Here is an 18962-nt window from a genome sequence, read left to right on the forward strand (position 1 = left end):
TGGAGAACTGCCACACTTGGATGAGTCAGAGTGGGCCGGAAATGCCAGAAAATGTAATGTCATTGTTAAAACTGGGGCTACAGACTTCTATTTTTTTAATATAACTTACAGGAACTTCCACTTTTTGTAAAGTTAGTCTGTATTCACACTGCAGTTGGTGGGTTTGGAAATACAATGCTCACAAAAATTAAAGGAACACTTTTTTATTGGGCCTTTCATGAATAAAATTAAACCTGTCCGATAATTTTCTCTTGGTGAAGCAGCTGAGGGCCTCGTTAATCAATTTCAGCTGTATTGGTGTTCATGAAATTAACAACAGGTGCACTTCAGTGGCAACAATTAGAAAACCCTCAAACAGGACTGGTGTTACATGTGGAGGTCATTACAAGTTTCTCCCTCTGGATCTTTTTGGCTGGTTTTCCACTTGTGCTGATTTTGGCTTGATAATTATCTCTACTGGCAGTATGAGGAGATTCCTTAACCCTACAGAAGTTGCACAGGTTGTCCAACTTCTCCAGGATGGCACATCCACACGTGCTGCAACAAGAAGGTTTAATGTGTCTCCCAGCACAATCTCCAGAACATGGAGGAGATTTCAGGAGACTGGTGGTTATTCTGGGAGAGCTGGACAGGGCCGTAGAAGGTTCTCAAACCCTCAGCAGGACAGATACCTGCTCCTTTGTGCAAGGAGGAACAGGCTGAGCACTGCTCGTACCCTACAGAATGACCTCCAGAGGGCCACTGGTGTGAATGTCTCTACCCAAACAATCAGGAACAGACTTCATGAAGGTGGCCTGAGGGCCCCACGTCCTGTAGTGGGCCCTGTGCTCACTGCCCAGCATCGTGGAGCTCCACTGGCATTTGCTCAAGAACACCAGAATTGGCAAGTCCGCCTCTGGCGCCCTGTACTTTTCACAGACGAGAGCAGGTTCACCCTGAGCACCTGTGATAGACGTGAAAGAGTCTAGAGAAGACAAGGAGAACGTTATGCTGCCTGCAACGTGGTTCAACATGACAGTTTGGTGGCGGGTCAGTGATGGTTTGGGGAGGCATATCCATGGAGGGACGCACAGACGTCTACTGCCTAGGAAACGGTGCTCTGACTGCCATAAGGTATCCAGATGAAATCCTTGAACCCATTGTCAGACCCTATGCTGGTGCAGTAGGTCCTGGTTTCCTCCTAATGCACGACAATCCCCGGCCTCACATGTCAAGAGTATGCAGGCAATACCTGGAGGATGAAGGAATTGAAACAATTGAATGGCCTTCATGATCCCCTGACTCAAACCCAATAGAACATCTCTGGGACATTATGTTTGGGTCCATTAGGTGCCGCCGGGTTTCTCCTCAGACTGTACAACAGCTCAGGGATGCCCTAACACAGATCTGGGAGGAAATGCCACAACACACCACCCATCGTCTCATTAGGAGCTAGCGGTGATCAGCAAAATCTTTCATTTTAGATAAAGAATACTGTATATCTTCCAGTTGTGTCCTCATCTTCAATAAATTCCAGCTCAAACAGATGTTCGTTACTTTAGATGCGGGGCTCCTTTAAGACCCCCCCACCCCCGGGCGGGCACAGTTGTGTAGACGTGTATTTGTGTTGTGACCCAGTGTGGCGGTGGCCAGGGCTACTAAAAGCAGATATATGGTATGTGCATCCATCTTTGAAAAAAATTGGGATGTTGTTTATTTTCATGGGAAAAATGAAGAAAGAAAGGCTCTAGGGTGACATCATGAAATGGGCGGCACCCACATGCAGCGGCAGGCGGAGCATCAGGAATCGAGTTGTTTTACTTACGGGTAGTAAAAAACTAATGAAAATAACTCATATTTCATAAAAAATTTGGGATTTTAGTGTTCCAAAGGTAATATATCATCATACATATATGACTACAGTTCACTCTGAAAGGCTTAAGAAAATCGAGGTATGACCCTATAAGGTTTGCTCTTTTGTGGCTTATCTTTTTTTTATAAACTTGCAGATCCGGTTTTTTTTTTTTTTTTTATCAGACTCTGAGCTTTGATGGCTGAATGTGGCTTCCAAAGTTGACTTGAGCCCTGGAGCTTGACCCTTTAATCGTAGGAATACCTTAACTCTTCGACTGTTCGCCCAATCAAATGTGAACCGGTTGATTCTGACACAGAGAAAAGTGGCTTTTAATATCAGCTTTGCTCTGATATGCAATAAATTACTAACATAAAGTGTTGCATAATGGCGCAAAGCTAAGTTTTTTTGCTTCAGAATCCAATGGGATCACTTTAAGTGCGTAAACGGTTGAAGAGTTATGGTAGTGAAAAGAAAATCAACATTGAAGCTTAGAGGTTGAATAGATCCTGATGGGCCACATTCTGTGAGCAGCAAAACATGATTTTACACCAATATTTTAAACAAAAGCAACAACTTTTGACCAATTTTTGTACTTTTCTGTAAATAAAACAAAAAAATTCACTCAACTTACCAAAAAATATGATGCAAACTGGTGTCATTAGTCTTCAGGAAGCTTACAAGTACGTAAACTAACTCAATGACTCTTAAAACTCCAGCTGTTTCCCTTCACAATCTACACACATCCTGGTAATTACCTTGTGCTACGTCTCTACAGGTGCTCTTATTTTGTAAGAATGTCAATGGTTGGCTTAAAAGCCTCCTAATGCCACATATTCTCCGTCACCAATGAAGAAGATGAAGAAAAATAGTACTTCCAAGAAGATGAAAACATATTTGTAAACCCCTAAAAGGAGGAAAAAATAAGGTCAGCCTATCGCCCGCAGGCTTCCACTGAGCTCTTATGAATCATTGCATTGGTTATGCTCTTATAAACAGGATTTTAAAGAAATCAATTAAGCCTCCTTTGCTGTATGTTTGATGTCTCCCACCCAGAGTTATCCATTTCAAACGTTATAAAGGGGTTAGGTAATGTGCTTCACCACACATAACACTGAATTAAAAAAAATCCCTCCATTTCTCTGATTACTCTTTATAGTAGAGGGAATATCAAAGTGGAGGGTTTTTGCTCAAAGAAATCCTCTAAAAAAATCAAATCAGCTGATATGAAAGGTTAGAATATAACTTTCTATTAAAAACCTGCACACTTGCCTGGCGCTGGGTTGCATCGTTTCTCTCGCCTGGAGTGAAGACTGTGTGGAAATCTGGGTTTGTTTAATTAACCTTTCCTGCCTCTTTCTCTGCTCCTTGTTGCTGCGCCTCCAATTTCTCTGCTTTGCTGTTTAAGACGCCACCAACGGGTCTGTCTCTGCCTCTAGAGCAGGCCTTCGCAAAAACACAGCTGGCTCTAGTGCATGCTGGGTAATTAGCATCAATGTAACGTGAGTGAAGCTTTGTGTTGGAAAAGGCGTCACTGCTGACAGACTGCAGATGTTTGATCACTGCTGTAGACCGGCTTGCATTTAGACTTATATATGTGGTGCGTTCAAGAACGTGGGTTTTTGTATGTGCTTTCAGATTAAGGTGTTCACACAGGTTTGTCGTCATGCGGTACTAGCACATGTACTCACCGTTGGAAGAGGTTTGGTCTTAAATGTCAAAGCAAATCTCGTGATTCGTTTTTTTACAGCTCCATTCCGATATATGAAAGACTTGGTGTAATTCCAGTTGAGCTCAAACCGCAATCATTCATTTCTCCTTTATGATCCATTTTTAACCACTTCCATTTTTGTAGGGACACTACCCATGCCCAAAAATGTGCCAGAAAAATATTCTGAATTGAACAACTTTTGTTACAAATTGTTTCCCCGGTTCTCCCCCCCAGGCAAAGCCTACCCTCCAGAGTTCTACTATGACACCTACAGTCCGCTGTGGCAGAACCGACCCCGAGTCTATGGCTTCAAGCTACAGTGGACCCAGATGAACCCCAGTGCCGTGGATCGCATCATTGCCTACAGACTGGGCATAAGACAGGTAGGATCCAAGGCCTTACTTTCTGTTCACAAGGTGGCGCAAACCAGGAAACATTGCAGCTCTGGAGCTGGTTATTAAAGGAAGCTATTTATTTTTGACTCCTAAATTAATATAATTCAATTTTCCAGCCATGATACATCGGAGGTTTGGTTCCCGCCTGCCCACCCAGGTGTAGAAGAGTTCTTGGGCATAACTGGTGATTATAAGTTGGCACCAGTATTAGGACCCAGCAATGTCGACCATTGGAGTCAACAGCTCCCTGTTAATGTCTGCCTAACCAAGACTACCTAAAGAAAACAAATAAAGCCAACAAACTAAGACTACCAAGGTCCAACTCCAAACTAAAATAACAAAACCCAGCAATGTAAGACTGCTGAGGACAAAGAGGGGAAAAAGAACAAAAAAAAAATAAATAAAGTGAAAAAAAAAATGTTTTTTAAAGCACATCTCCTTCTAGGTTTTGATCAGTAGAAAATGAGCCCAAATGGTTTTTTACTGTTAAAGGTTACCGACCCCTGATCTAGGGGAAGAGCTTCGGACTTTAGTCGGGGACTTCCAGGAAATGACGCTCTGGCGCCATCTTAGGGCCATGTTGTTTCCTTCATCTTGTTTGCAACACGTCAAAAAAAATCTCAACTGATACCACTAAAACAAATGTTAGTGTGACTATTCTAATCCCTAACTTTGTTAGAAACATGTAAAACAAAAAGAAAACAATCCAACAGCGCTAAATGTTAGCGTATTCACAATAACACCCAACCAATCATGACAGAGTGCTGTGATCCCCTCAAAAATTGCTTCAACATCAGTAAACACAACTAGAAATAATCCATACGTAAGAAACTCCAGATTTTAAGATTTTAAGTTATTTTTTGAAAAAAGATACGTGTTTGAAGTGCACATAATAATATTTTAAGCCTAAATGTGTTTATATATGTCGTCCATCGTCAGAAAAATGTCACAAGAACATGTCTAAAGCACTGAGTTTGTTGATAATTTTCTCAAACAATAGGGATTCAAACTCTGAGTGATTTTCCATTTCTGCCCAGAGCTTCAATGTTTGACTGAATCAAAACAAAATAACAAGAACACACCACAAGAGAAAGAGCATGCAGCTTTTAACGTGGTCGACCACTGACTATTGGAAAACTCCTGCGTCTATGGGGAGTTATTGTTCTCTCTTTGGATTTTATTCTGACTCATTTGTTGTCCAGTTTGTCCAAAAGTTGAGAAAAGCTTCAGCAAACAGGAAGTTTAGTTTATTTGAGAGCATGTGCAACAAGCGCAGATCCACTTTTGACTGGAACGTGACTTGTGTTCGGAACGGAAACCTTGTATGCGTTACGAACCGCCTCCGGTAAAACCCAGAGATGAACGTAGATCTTCATCCTCCTCATTCAGGTGTGTTTCAGTGATCCACTGAGACGCTGTGCCTCAGAGAAACGAGTGTCTTTCGCAGATGTCTGTATAAGTCGTCGCTGATCCAGAAGATTAACAGAAGCAGCAGAAACAAAGAAAAAAAGACATGCAAACACAGCAGGGGGGGGGCTGTGAGCATAAATCAAAGATGACTAGAGCGTTGGAGCTCATACATTTCTCACAAAGCATTTTTGCTTGTAAAATATGCCTTAAACCTGGTAGGAAGTCAAATTTTCTCTTTGGACTGTGTTTTTATGTACCTAGTTTGGATTAGCTTTCATTTAGAAAGAAGCTGGCATTCTAATCCTGTCTTTTTTAGTGAATGGAAACATTTTCTCCTCATTTCATTACATTTTTCTCCCTTGGAGACTGTCGCTTTGTCAGGCTTTGTCTGTTTTCTTCTCAGTTATGGACAGCTTTATATATATATTTCCCTTTCAATGCATCCTACAGGCTTTGAAATCCCAGACGTGATAGTTTTCATGTCCTTGGGCAAGGCCTCGGAGGAAAAATCTGCCGGCACTATGACTGACTATGACCGGACGCCCCAGAGCAACAGAAAAGTTCAATTTTGTTTAAAGGGTAACCAAACAGGGAAGTTGGAGGCTGACTCCACCCACAGCTGAAATTCAAAACTCCAGTCAGAGGGGCGGGGCTTGGGAACAGGACTGTTATCATTACTGGAGCTACAGATCATGACGTGGGACTTCTGAAACTTACATGGTTAACCAATAACAAAATTAACTGTAATACCTCATTTCAGCCTGTAGGGGGCAGCACACAGATGGCTTTTGGCTATATTTTCAATAATTAAACAAGTTTTAATTTGTCAAAAAATGATCAATGACAAACAGCACTTTTAAAGCCCCATTTGTAGAGATCAACACCCAAATAAAGTTGATTTAGGATTTGGTCACCCTTTAACTCATGAAGCATAGTATGTATCACCCAGCCAGGCTCCTGACTACCCATAATGCCTCAACAATCCATCAAGCTGTGTAACTTTGTAGTTCACCAAATTGAACGTTTTGACTAATTTTGGAGCGCCATGTTCCACAGTAAATCAATTTTAGGTTAATTAATTAACAAAATTCATGATTTAAAGTGTGTCATGAGGCCAAAAAATACATTAAGTGTTCATTAATTGGCTCTTTTGTTAGATTTAAGATAAAATAAACTGCATAAGAAGTCATGTGAACCTCTTTCGAAAGTTAAAAACGATTTCATAGTTTGACCTTTTTTATGATTACCGGAATGTTTTATTTATGCAAAAAATTTTATTTACATTTATCATACTAGTAGCAATAGCATAAATACTCATTTCTGTTGTATTTTTCTAAAGAGTAAAGTAAGACAATGTATCTCCTATTGGGTTGTGATCAGTAAGAAATTCGCCCAAATATCTCTTAGGTGTTGGAGAATTCAGAGCCCTGGTATAAGAGAACTGGACTGTGTGACTCCTCCCCCATGGCGTTCCAAACAGGAAGTACCCGCTGGTTCCCAGAACGTAAGAAAATAATTGACAAAAACATTTTTATTGGCGTCTTAAGATGAGTAAAAGCTACATCAGGGAGAGGCTGAAGTGTCAGGAAAGCAAAGAATTAGAGACCTGAGAACAAAAAGAGCAAACGCCATGAGGGGGGGGGGGGGCTTCTTTTGAAAATGAAGAATGCCGACACGGCACTGACTGACAGAGAAAGACTGCAGTGCCAGAGATTCATCTATTAATAGTTCCAGGAGCAGCTCCTCACACTTCCCCGTCTCCTCCCTCCACTTCGGCTTTAATACAGGAAGCTGGCAGAGCCGGTGCCTCTGCTGGCGGGCTTTGTGCTCCCACTTGATGCCTTCGCGACGCGTAGTCTGAAAGCAGGGAAGTGGGAATGAAGCTGTGCTTGAAAGGCTTCAGCCAGCCAGCACAAAAAAGCAAATCACACCAAAAAGACACCACAGGTGCTCCTGTTTTTGCCGCTCAAACGGCCTCATCTGGGGACACGGTTACCTGTCTGTGCTCCCCAAGTCACCGGACGTCTTCTTCAGTAGTCTGACCGATTCCTCTGTCAAAAGTTAGACTACTATGTTTGTGCAGTGCCTTTTAAGCTGCATCCGGGTATAAATGTGTAACAGAATGTCTTAAATGGATCATTTCTTCTTAGGCCCAATCCAAATTCTTCCCGTCTCCCTTCCCCTTCATTCAGCCCTCCAAACAGAGAGTTATGACCAAATAGTGTCTCATATTTTGGACGTCACTTTTGTTCGATGACGTCACCAATAATCGCTGGTCTGCTAGCTTTAGCGCGGAGCTTCCAGCGCTCAAATATACATAACAGCAGTTTTATAACTTTAAAAAGGCCATGCTACCACAAAAAGTCATTAATTACCTTTAAATGTAAACTTCTGGGCTTCAGAGAACACCCACGTGAACAAAAGGGCGCCTCTCTGTCTTCTCAGAGCGTCACGGTTTAGAACTTTGTCTCCCTCCGCTTGGAGGGTCAGTTTAAAAAAAAATGGATTCCGGACACACTTGCACTACAAATGCCCCTTGAAATGGGGGAATGGAAGAATTCGGATTGGCCCTTTATGCACAAACTCTGTACATTCAAAGGTAAACAGGTGCTGCCATCAACCCCTCCCACATCCCATTGGAAGCAGATGCTACCCTCTAGCTCTTAACTCCTGTTGCTCCTGTTTGGTTGATGAATCGTCATGTTTGAGTGCATAAGTGATAAATCTCCATGAGTCACGCTTTTGTTTAATCCCAACGTAGAACACGTTTGCTTTCAGACTGCTTGTAACCTAACTTTTACTTTAATACATTTTTTTTCCAGTTATTTTTTAGTTTTGTTTAAAGGTGTAGAGATGGGAAAACAACGACAAGATATTTTGTTTTATTAAAATTTCATCTCTAAGTTTAAATATTAACCAATATATAAATGTAATATATATATATGAATGTAATATATATATTACATTTCAGTGAACAGATCACATTTAAAGTTATTGTGTTTAAGCAAAAAAATAAAAGCAATTTCAGCTAAAAAAAAAAAAAAAGTAAAACCCAAAACGGTTAGTGTTTACCCAAAAGATGATAGGTTACCGAGTTGGACAGGAAGTGACTTGTATTCCACACAACAGTTTACAGAAAAGGTTGAGGGTTGGGGGGGTTCTTGCTCTGTTGTGGTCATAAAAGCTTCTTTCATGTCTGCAGTAAAAGGTGAGCAGATCCATCAAAGCGTTTCTGTCTGCATTTCAGGTGACGCGCAGCAGATCAGCTCCAACCGAACACGATGCCTTCAGTTGCGGGCTGTCTGAGCTCCTTTTGGCTCCTGCTGCTCTGATCGATCAGACTTTTAGTTAGAAACAGAGCTGCAGTCAGATGAAATGAAACCACGCCGATGAAAGGCGCTGGGTTTGAAACTCAAAGGGAATCTGAGAACAGGTGGGAAAGAAATCCCTGTTTTATTTGTCTGTCGGAGTTTGGATTGTGGGATGCAAAGTGCTGAAGCATCCCAACCCGATTCAGTTAAGGGAGGACTTGGACTAGAGACTTGGAGTCCCATTTAAGTCTTGCATGCAGAGACTAAAGACTTAACTTGACCTGTGACTCCTCCTCAGTTACTTCAGAATCAGTATTGGCTTTATTGGGTGGACTTTAAGAAATTTGACTTTGGTGACAAAAATAAGACATAGATAAGTGTAATTTTTAAAATGTATTTATTAAAAAAAACTTACAACATTTATGATGGTTTAAAAGTTCTCAACTTTCTGGTTTCATATCAGGAAAAATTAGTGAAAGACTCAATATGCAGGAAACCAGGTTCAGTAAAAACTGAATATTTAATAAACTAACCAAAACATGATAAAAACTATGAAGAAACACAAAGGGTAGGAGAGTAGACGACCTGATGATGATCAACTGAATACCATTCACTTAAACAGACTGAGGGTAGTTAATAGAAATGAAGACAGCTGTAGATCATGAGCCTGAAATTAGTATGACTGAGGGACAATTCCAAACAAAACATGACCAAAAATCATAACTGATAAAATCCTACCAAAGTTCACAATCCTGACAGTACCCCTCCCCAAAAGGGCAGATCCCAGATGCCCAAAAAACAAAGAACACCTGGCAGGACATGGAGGAACAAAAAAAGAACGAGACCAAAACACGTCAAGGGTTCAAGCCAGGAAGTGAGGGGTACTAGAACCCTTCCTCAGGAACATACATGAAGAGGAACATTCCCAACAACTCTCCCCGGAGTCAGGAACCATGAAGGGGAGCGGCCCCGGCAACCCTCCACTGGAACGCCAAACAAGAATCTGAGCCTTGACTTGAGACTCGACCTTAAAAACTTGTGATTCTATGACGAAAACTAGAGACCCAACTTCAATGATTTGAGACCTGACCTGAAATTTGGGACTTTTTTTTTTGTTTTTTTCAGAACTTTCCTTTAGATCTGAAAATTAAAGCTCTCTTTACATACTTTTACACTGAGATTAAAAAGTAATACCCACTTTGTGTTCGTCGGTCCCCACAAACTCTTTAAAGTAGTTTCAGAAGAATTTGGGACAATAAAAGTTTCATTTTAACTAGTTGTTTTATGACTTACATAAGGATTCATCAAGATTCCAGACATTAGATGGATCCTGTCATAAATATATAAACATTTTGTCAGCTTAGAAAAAGCCAATGTCCTTACTTGAGGCCTTGTTCAACGAATAGAGACTCAGTTACGAATGAAACACTATATCCATCCATCCATCCATCTTCTTGACCGCTTTGTCCCTTTCGGGGTCGCGGGGGTGCCGGAGCCTATCCCGGCTACTGAAGGGCGAAGGCGGGGTACACCCTGGACAGGTCGCCAGTCTGTCGCAGGGCCTCAATCACACACCCATTCACTCTCACATTCACACCTAGGGGCAATTTAGAGTCACCAATTAACCTATGAAGCATGTTTTTGGACGGTGGGAGGAAGCCGGAGTCCCCGGTGAAAACCCACGCATGCACGGGGAGAACATGCAAACTCCACACAGAAAGGTCCCAGCCGGGATTCGAACCGGGGCCTTCTCGCTGTGAGGCGAGCGCGCTAACCACTTGCGCCACCGTGCAGCCCTGAAACACTATATTTCTGGACATTCCAAGGCTGCCTTTATGGTGAAAACTCAGAAAGACGTGGGTTAAGACTGAAAGGATATATCAATCTATGAACTGTTGGCATTAGAAATAGGAAACAGTTTTTATCTGATGAAGAAAGATCTTGATTGTCTTCATTCAGGTGTGCCTCAGTGATTCATGGAGACTTGACTGATCCAGAAGATTACCAGACGCAGCAAGAACAAACAAAAAAAGACAAAAAGAAGAGCTGAATAAATTGGTAGATGTATTTATCTATGGTACATTTTTTACAAAATGCATTAAAAACGCTCTGCGGAACTTGAAAATGCAGACGGAACAAACAGTTTTCCAACCACACGCTGTTGCTTCTTGATCAAAACTGCTTCACGTCTGAAAGGGTTTTCTTTTGTCTGCATGTAAATGTACGCCTGTGGTTTGTTTATTCAGGTTGTCAGATAATATTTTTGTTGGAGCCACCCGAAGTTATTTGCATTTCTCATCTGGGCCGAAGAAGAAACGGTTTCCGTCATTAGACCCCGGAGGCTCGTGGAGCCGCAGCATGACTGCCGCTCTGGGCAGGAAAAAGTTGCTTCATTACCTGCCCATTGATTTATGTTTGTTAGAAAACTGTTTTTGTGTTCAGAAAACGCATAACCTGCAGCTGCAAATATGGTGTCTTATTTATATTTCTAGGCTTGCACAGAACACTCCTTTGGTTTAGAAAAAAATAAATAAAAAAGGAAGCAATGTATTTGACCAGATTGGAAGAAAAAAATCCCCCAACTTCAGAAAGTGTGTAAAAAAGAAAATTGTAGACATTCCCAAAAGCTGTAGAGAAATATCAAATATTAATGCTACAGCACACCCGTCTCAATCGTTTTGTTCTGTTTCATGGTAAATCCTAATATTTCACACTTTTTTACCCACAATCATCATAACTTTAGATGTTTGTTGGATTTCTTTGGTATCAAAGGATTATTATCCCCAAAAACAACACCTCAAATCACAGAATAGTTATTATTTGGTTGCTTTTGTTTCTCAGGATAAAAATGACAGAAGAAGATGGTTCTAGAACTAAAATCAGAAAAACTTGCAAGACATTTTTGAAATTCTTGTCATGTTGGAGGTTGATCCCAGTCATCTGACATTTAGTTGTAAACAATAGAAAAAGAGGGTGCACATTATCACCAAAAGATTTTTTTTTTTTTAAAAAAGGGCCCCAATAACCTCCATATCTACCATTTTTTAAAACTTCCTCAAGGGTCTAGTACTGAAAGGACAGATTTTCAGTTTTCAATAACCAGACAAATGAAAAACTCATAAATTACTCTCAAAATGTTATTTATCCAAACATTTTCTAAGGTCATTGATAAAAAGTAGCTGGAGGAAAACCTCATTTACAACATTATAACAGTTTGAAACTTTCTGATATAACGTCTAAAATGTATTAAATCCACTTTACTTGTAAATTGCCAGATCCTAAGAATTTGTCCGAAAGTTTTTCACAAATTCTTTTGGATAAAATTGAATCATGATTGCCACAATCTACACTCACCAGCCAGTTTATCGGGCACGTCTTGGTAGAACCGGTTTGACTCCTTTTTACCTTCAAAACTCTCGTAAACCCTTGATGGCATAGAATCAAGAAGGTACTGGAAACATTCCTCAGAGAGTTTGGTCCATACTGACATAATGGGATCACACAGTTGCTGCAGATTTGTTGGTTTTACATCCATGATGCCAATCTCCTGCTCCACCACCATATCCCAAAGGTGATCTACTGGGTTGAGATCTGGTGACTGTGGAGGGCATTTGGGTTCTTAAATCCTTAAGACCAGCCCATCCAGCACCAACAACCATGCCATGTTCAAAGTCACCTCAATCACCTTTCTTCCTCATGTTGATGCTCGGTTTGAGATAGACCATGAATACATACATCTAAATGCTGCATTCAGTTGCTGCCATGGGATTGGCTGATTATAAATTTGAATTAATGAGCAGTTGGACAGGAGTGTCTTATCGAGTGGTCAGTAAGTGTGGTTTAATTTAAATAATTTAAGTTTCAGTTTAGCTGAGTCGAGATCGGTTTAACTTTGAATCAAGTAAATTAAAAAATATAGTATTTTGTTCAAATTCTGGTATTTTTGAATCAACATAGACAAAAATAGAAAAGTGACAAAAGCTCAAAAGAAGCTTAGTAAGAATCCCTGACTGACTTTAGTTCCCAAATATGCTTTTTTTTGTGTAGGAGAATAAAAAAAACCTTCACAAATGGGTTTCTTTTCAGAAAAAAATAAACTGCATCCACTGCTGCCTGGTCAGAATATCTTTTGGGAAAGAAAAATGGCTGTCAGATTTTCAAGCAGACCTCTTGGCAATCTTGGTTTACTACAATTTGAAGTATAGTAAACACTGCTCGTTCAAAAAGTGAAAAAGTCCAATTTGGCTAGGACAATGGCTAGGATAGGCTCCAGCAACCCAGCGACCCAGAAATGCATTTGGATGGAGGGATATGGATTTTTTTTTGGCATTTAACGTTTTGGAAATTAGCTAATATTTTAGCTACATGCTAGCTGTTTTAACTAACCTATTTTTAAGCTAATTTGGCATTTTGCTAATATCCATCATATCCAACATATATAATTATGTTAAAAAGTAACAGTATTAAAGTTTTTAAAATTTGCCTTCTAGTAACTTTTTTGGGATTTAATGTTTTTTTTAGACTATTTTGGAGTTTAGCTAATATTTTAGCTACATGCTAGCTGTTTTAAAGCCATTTGGCATTTTGCTAATGGATGGATAGAAGAGTTTCAAATTTAAACAAGTTCACATTATAGGTGTCAAAAATCATAATTTTAATGTATTTTAATTGTTACTAGAAAATTAAGCAAAAATTAACCTAAAAAATGTAATCTCAGAAGCCAAAAAAAAAGGCTTTCATGATATCTACAATATAATTTTTTTTATTTCTGTTATTTATGTAGTTTTAGGCCCACAAATAAAATGTTGTTCACTATAAAACGTTTGTGGAAGACTATAAAAATGTGGTATTTATTGGGTACCAAATCTCTATTTGTGATTGGTTGGGATTAAAATGGTTTATTTTAATCTGGTGCTTTTGTTCCTCTTTTCCAGATGGGGCAGCAGCGCTGGTGGGAAACCGAGATCCCAGTCAACGCAACCCCCAACAAAGGAGAGCTGATGACTCACAACCTGACCGAGCTCATCAAACCCGAATCCTACGAGGTCCGCCTCACGCCCATCACGCGCTTCGGAGAGGGTGACTCAGCCATACGGATCATCACCTACAGCCGTAAGTGCTGAGCCGCCCCCCTCCCATGCACAGAGGCCACTCCCCCTTCTGTTATCTGAGAGTTCCCTGTTTGACCTGTGGGGACCTCAGGAATGCTGGGATTGATATTGAGTATGTGTGCGAGGATGAACCAGCCAAAGCAGAATTCATTAAACCCCTCGCGATGGTGTTGAAAGTCCTCCCGTGAAAGCAGGAATCGGCACACTCCGACTCTTTGAGCCACATTATTGCACATCAAAAGTCTTGACCTTTCCACTGACCTTTCTCGTAAAGCCAGCCGCATTCTGGACTGCAGGCGAGGCCGGCTGTCGGTGCTTTCTCTGTTACGACTTTAAAGGGTCACATGACTCACTAAAGTCATTTACATCTCAGGGAGAAGGAGACAACGCTTGACATTTTTGCAATCAGCTGCTCTTTAGACAGAGACATTTGATCTAGAACTCCCCTGGAGGAAAAATACAACCTGAACTTTGGTGTTTCTCATCCATCTGCTTTGACTTTTGAAGTATTTTTATGACAATATAGGAGCTAATTCAAAAACAGATTATGGTGCTTTCACACAATAATTGAAATGGTTGGACAGATGTCGAACTAAGCGGCTAAAAAGATTCCAATAGAACAACAACCATCATTCAGGGGGAGATCTAAAGAATATCTCAGTGACCCGGGGTGTCAGTGTCCGCTCTGAGACTGCAAAATCTGGAGTTTAAATCTACAAATGAGTGACTTAAGACAGAAAACGGAAATATAGGCGGCTTTAAATATCTAAGAAAGTTACGTTTGACAGTATTTGTATATCATAAAAACCATTTTTTGTAGAAAGATCATAACAGGTTAAAATTTCACAATAAACCATATTATTTGAATGCAACTTTCAAGGACACTGAAGAGTATTAAAAATATATAAATAATTTAAAATGACCAATAAAACAAATAAAAATATTCATGATAGAGATTAAAATGTGTTTGTAGATTGAACGCAAAGTTCAAGCAGACAAATGTTTAGTGAAAGGGTGAATAGAGTCAGAGAAGTTCTATATCTGAGGTCAGAGAGGAGTGAGATCCAGAGTCTGTGGTGGTGAGGCGAGCATGAGTGAATAAAGGAAGATAATCGAAAAGAACGGGAGGAAGTAGAGATTTGGAGGACATCCAAAGAATATGAAGGAGCAAGGCTGGGAATGCCTTCGAAAGTAAGCAGAAAATGTTGAATTTGAACTGATCTGTAAGCCAGAGGAGCTACTGGAGAACCGGAGTGAGGGGAGAAATGGAAGGAGTTCCGGGGATGAAAAGAGCAGCTGATTTATGGACTAACTGAAGTTCAGGGAAAAGATAATGAGTGAAGTCGCAACAATCTAAATCCGGCCCTCCAGATCACTTTATTTAATCGCTCAATGTTATCATTTCTAACTTGTTTAATTTTGACAAAATATATTTTTATAGTAAGTAAAAATTTGAAAGTTATTTAAGGTTTAAGTTGATTTATTCTGGAATAATATTCCTGCCTTTTTATTTTTCATAATCATGTTAAAAAGTTACAGCTTTAAAGTTTTAAAATGTTGCATTCTGCTAGTTTTTTTGCCATTTAATAAGGTTTTTTTATGCTATTTTAGAGTTTAGCTAATATTTTAGCTACACGCTAGCTGTTTTGGCTAATTTAGGGGTTTTTTTAAGTGTTTTAGGCTATTTTGGAGTTGGGATAATGAATACATGCTAGCTGTTTTGGCTAATTTAGGCTTTTTCTGTTTTTTAGGCTATTTTGAATTTCAACTATTTTTCAGCTACATGCTAGCTGTTTTGGCTTTTTATTTATTTATTTTTTAAGCTAATTTGATATTTTGCTAATATTTTAACTTGCTGTGAGCTTCAGTGTTTTCAGCTATCGGCTTCAATGTTTTTAACTATCAATTTCAGCTTCTTCAACTATCTTAACTAGCATCTTCACTGACCAAATTCAGCTCTCACTATTCACATTAGCATTATCGCAAGTAATGCTATATATTTTGTTCATAATTATGTTAAGAAGTTACAGTTTTAAACTTTTAAAAATTTGATTGTAGTGTGTTCAATGAATGTTTATCCTGTTCAGCCTACGATCTAAGGTGTTTGGATTTTGGCCTCTTGTGCGATTAAGTTTGACACCCCTGATCTAAACAACAGATGAAAAGAACTCTGATGGTATGGGGGTCAGAGATGGTCAAAGGATTGTACGGTAATGTAGTGCTACTTGTGTGTGAATAGACCCCAGTGTGATTCCAGGCAGCATCCTTTCTAGGCAGTTTCCTCCATAGTCCAAAAATGTGTAGCGTAGGTTAGTCCATTATTAGAAATAGATGAACCATCTTCCACTTGATGTTGGACGATTGTTGGAAGCCTAATCATGTGTGTTAATGGACACCTCGTCTGGCATTATCCCACTAATATTATGGTCATTTGCTAAAGAAATACATATTATTTTAATATTTAGTACTTTGAATGATATTTTTACCTTTAAATCGTTTTTCACAAGAAGTGGACGATGTAGTACGCGATGCAATAAGTTGTCATGGTAACGGCTACCAAGTCTGCACTGACTAACCAGTGGAGGAAAGGGACATATATGCCAAAAGAAGTGAAAAAGTGAAAATTCAACTTTTACTGCTTATTTTTGTCCAGATTATCAAGCAAAAGTTTGTTTTACAACCTGCAACAAATCTGAATCAATGATTCATGGATGGATGGATGGATGGATGGGGAGGTTGGGATACTTTAGGATGTTTTGGCTTTTCGTTAACTACATAATTTACCAAATCAAGTATAGTATTTAAGTAAAGATGTTCCACACTTTCCTGAACTTTACTCATTTACTCTTTTCTTTTGGTTGTTTATTAGGAAGAGGTGAGCATCTTGCTAACAAACCATCTTTGCTCCATGATAGTGAAACCCTAATACTTTGCTGCTTTTTCTTTAGACACAACATTCACACAGCATTAGAAATGAGGTTGATGGTGGTAGATCACAACAGGAATGACAAAGATTTCAATTTTTTAAGTGAAGTTCAGGCATTCGGAGAGTGTAGTTTTATATAAAAGTGAAAGTCAGATCAAAAATGTGGTTTGAGCATCAATAATTGGAGCCTTTTTTCCTACAAAGGCGTCTAGAGAGCGTGTTTAGTGCTGCATAAAAATAACTAACGCAATCAAGTCAATTTTCTTTGACTTATTTAAGACTGATTACCATCAAAGTCCCATCTTTCCATTATTTATTAATTGTAATTTATTTTATACTATCATTTTGAAATATTTAAAGTGTTAAATTTATAAAGAAGACGAAACATTTGGAGTTTGATAAAAGTTGCTTTAGAGAATCTTAAAGAGGAGTCGACATTTTCTATAATTTAACAACAGTTTTGGTCTGTTTGTAGGTTTTTGCTACAATTAAATCCAAAGGGAGTGAAGGGTTTACAGTTACAAAGTCAAGACTTATTTTACAACTTCACAGACTAAATAATAAAAAAAGTTTAAATTAATATGAAAACTAGCTCTGTAATGCAGTGGTCCCTTGATATATTGTGGTTCAGCTTTTGTGGTTTTGCGATTTTTGTTTCAGTGGAATTTTGTACGTTTTTTTATTTTTTAGCATCACACTATGTTCTATGTCCTGATTGGCTGTTTATGAATTTTCTGGATTCTATTTTTACCTTACGTCTCTCTTAGTTGAACATCATGATGGACATTGAAGACCTTTCTTATCTGATTTGGTGGGACAACTCACAAATATTTCCTTTCCCCCTTTTATAATTTGTGATTTTTTCTACTTGTGACGCACGTCTCCAGTTTTTTCATGCTAGCTTGAGCAGAACTCCCAGTCTGCACCTCGGTACCTTTGTTTGTCCTTTTGCATCAGCTTATCGATTCACACATCTGTACATTTCTGCCTGACATTAGTGGAGAAGAATCTCCAAGAGGAATAACAAGAACATACATCTCAGGTGACATTTTCATTACTTTTTTTGTGGCCTAGTTTTGTCTTGAAAGAACACCAACATTATCCTGCTGTAACATTTGAAATTTAAAGGTTAAGTTCTTAGTTTTGGACCTACTTTCCAACAAATAAACCAATCTGGCCACAGGGGGTGGGGGTGTTTCAAAGTTTATGGTGTCAGTATTCACCTGGTGAAACTATAAGAGTCATTTCATGTTTTTGCAGTGTATTTATCTCTGATTCAGTTTGTTTTTGTAGACAGAAACATGAAGATGAAGGTATTGTTCCCTTTTTTAAATTTATGGAAGCCTTCATTTTTATTAAATATTAATGTTTTATCTGGCCAGGAGTCTGCTGAAAAAGCTTTGAATCTTTAAGTGTCACATTTGCTTGTAGCAAACAGAGCTAGCTTAACTCTTTATGTACTGAAAGCTCAATGTGCTTCAGTTTATTTTATTTTAGTTCTGCAGTTACATTACGTGTTCAAGAGTGCACTAAATGCGGGTTTTTAAGCACAATTTTAGCATATGGTGTTCATACTGGACTGTCATCACCTGATGCTAGCACATGCTAGTTGGTGCAAAATGCTAATCGGAGCATATTTCATTCATATTTCTCCAGGGTTTTTCTTTCATAGCTCTATTTGGATATGAAAAATGTTGTATCATAATTCCGACCGGGCTCATTAATTTATTCTACATGATTAATATTTACACGTGTTTTGAAAAGGAAACTATCCATACATCCTAGTTCCGGATTGGTCAAAGTTCTTTTACTTTTAACTTTTAACGTGTGCTTAAACGCTGGACATTTTGTATGTAGAGCCCAAAAACAGACGTAAAAACTTGTGTTCGACTTTTTTCTCATAATTTTGCAACTTTATTCATGTAGAGTTTTCTCCCATAGCCTAACACATATATTTTTGTTCAAATTTTTACTTTTTCTCATAATTTTAAGATTTTATTACCCAAAGAAATATATATTTTCTTATATTTCTACAATGTTATTCCTGAACAGTTTTGACTTTCTTTGATTTTTCTACAGTTTTACAACTTTGTTTCATAAAATTTGACTTTTGCTTTCATAATTTTGCAACTTTATCTCTTAAAAATTTGACACTTTTTCACATAATTTTACAAATTTAATTTCATACAATTTCAACTTTTTTCTTATAATTTTTACAATGTTATTCATGCAAAGTTTTTACTTTTTTCCCCATAATTTACAGCTTT

At 38.8% G+C, this 18962-nt stretch overlaps 1 protein-coding gene across 2 annotated transcripts in view; it reads left to right on the plus strand.

Annotated features, from left to right (window-relative positions):
• mdga2a (MAM domain containing glycosylphosphatidylinositol anchor 2a) overlaps window positions 1–18962 on the plus strand; it is a 215292-nt gene that overhangs the window by 173787 nt on the left and 22543 nt on the right. For both annotated transcript variants that reach the window (XM_024290986.2, XM_024290983.2), the window contains 2 exons: window positions 3777–3925; window positions 13593–13770. In XM_024290986.2, coding sequence (XP_024146754.1) covers window positions 3777–3925; window positions 13593–13770 — 327 coding nt within the window. The remainder of the gene's footprint in view (window positions 1–3776; window positions 3926–13592; window positions 13771–18962) is intronic.

The sequence above is a fragment of the Oryzias melastigma genome, linkage group LG24 (assembly GCF_002922805.2).
Source record: "Oryzias melastigma strain HK-1 linkage group LG24, ASM292280v2, whole genome shotgun sequence".
Taxonomy (NCBI): domain Eukaryota; kingdom Metazoa; phylum Chordata; class Actinopteri; order Beloniformes; family Adrianichthyidae; genus Oryzias; species Oryzias melastigma.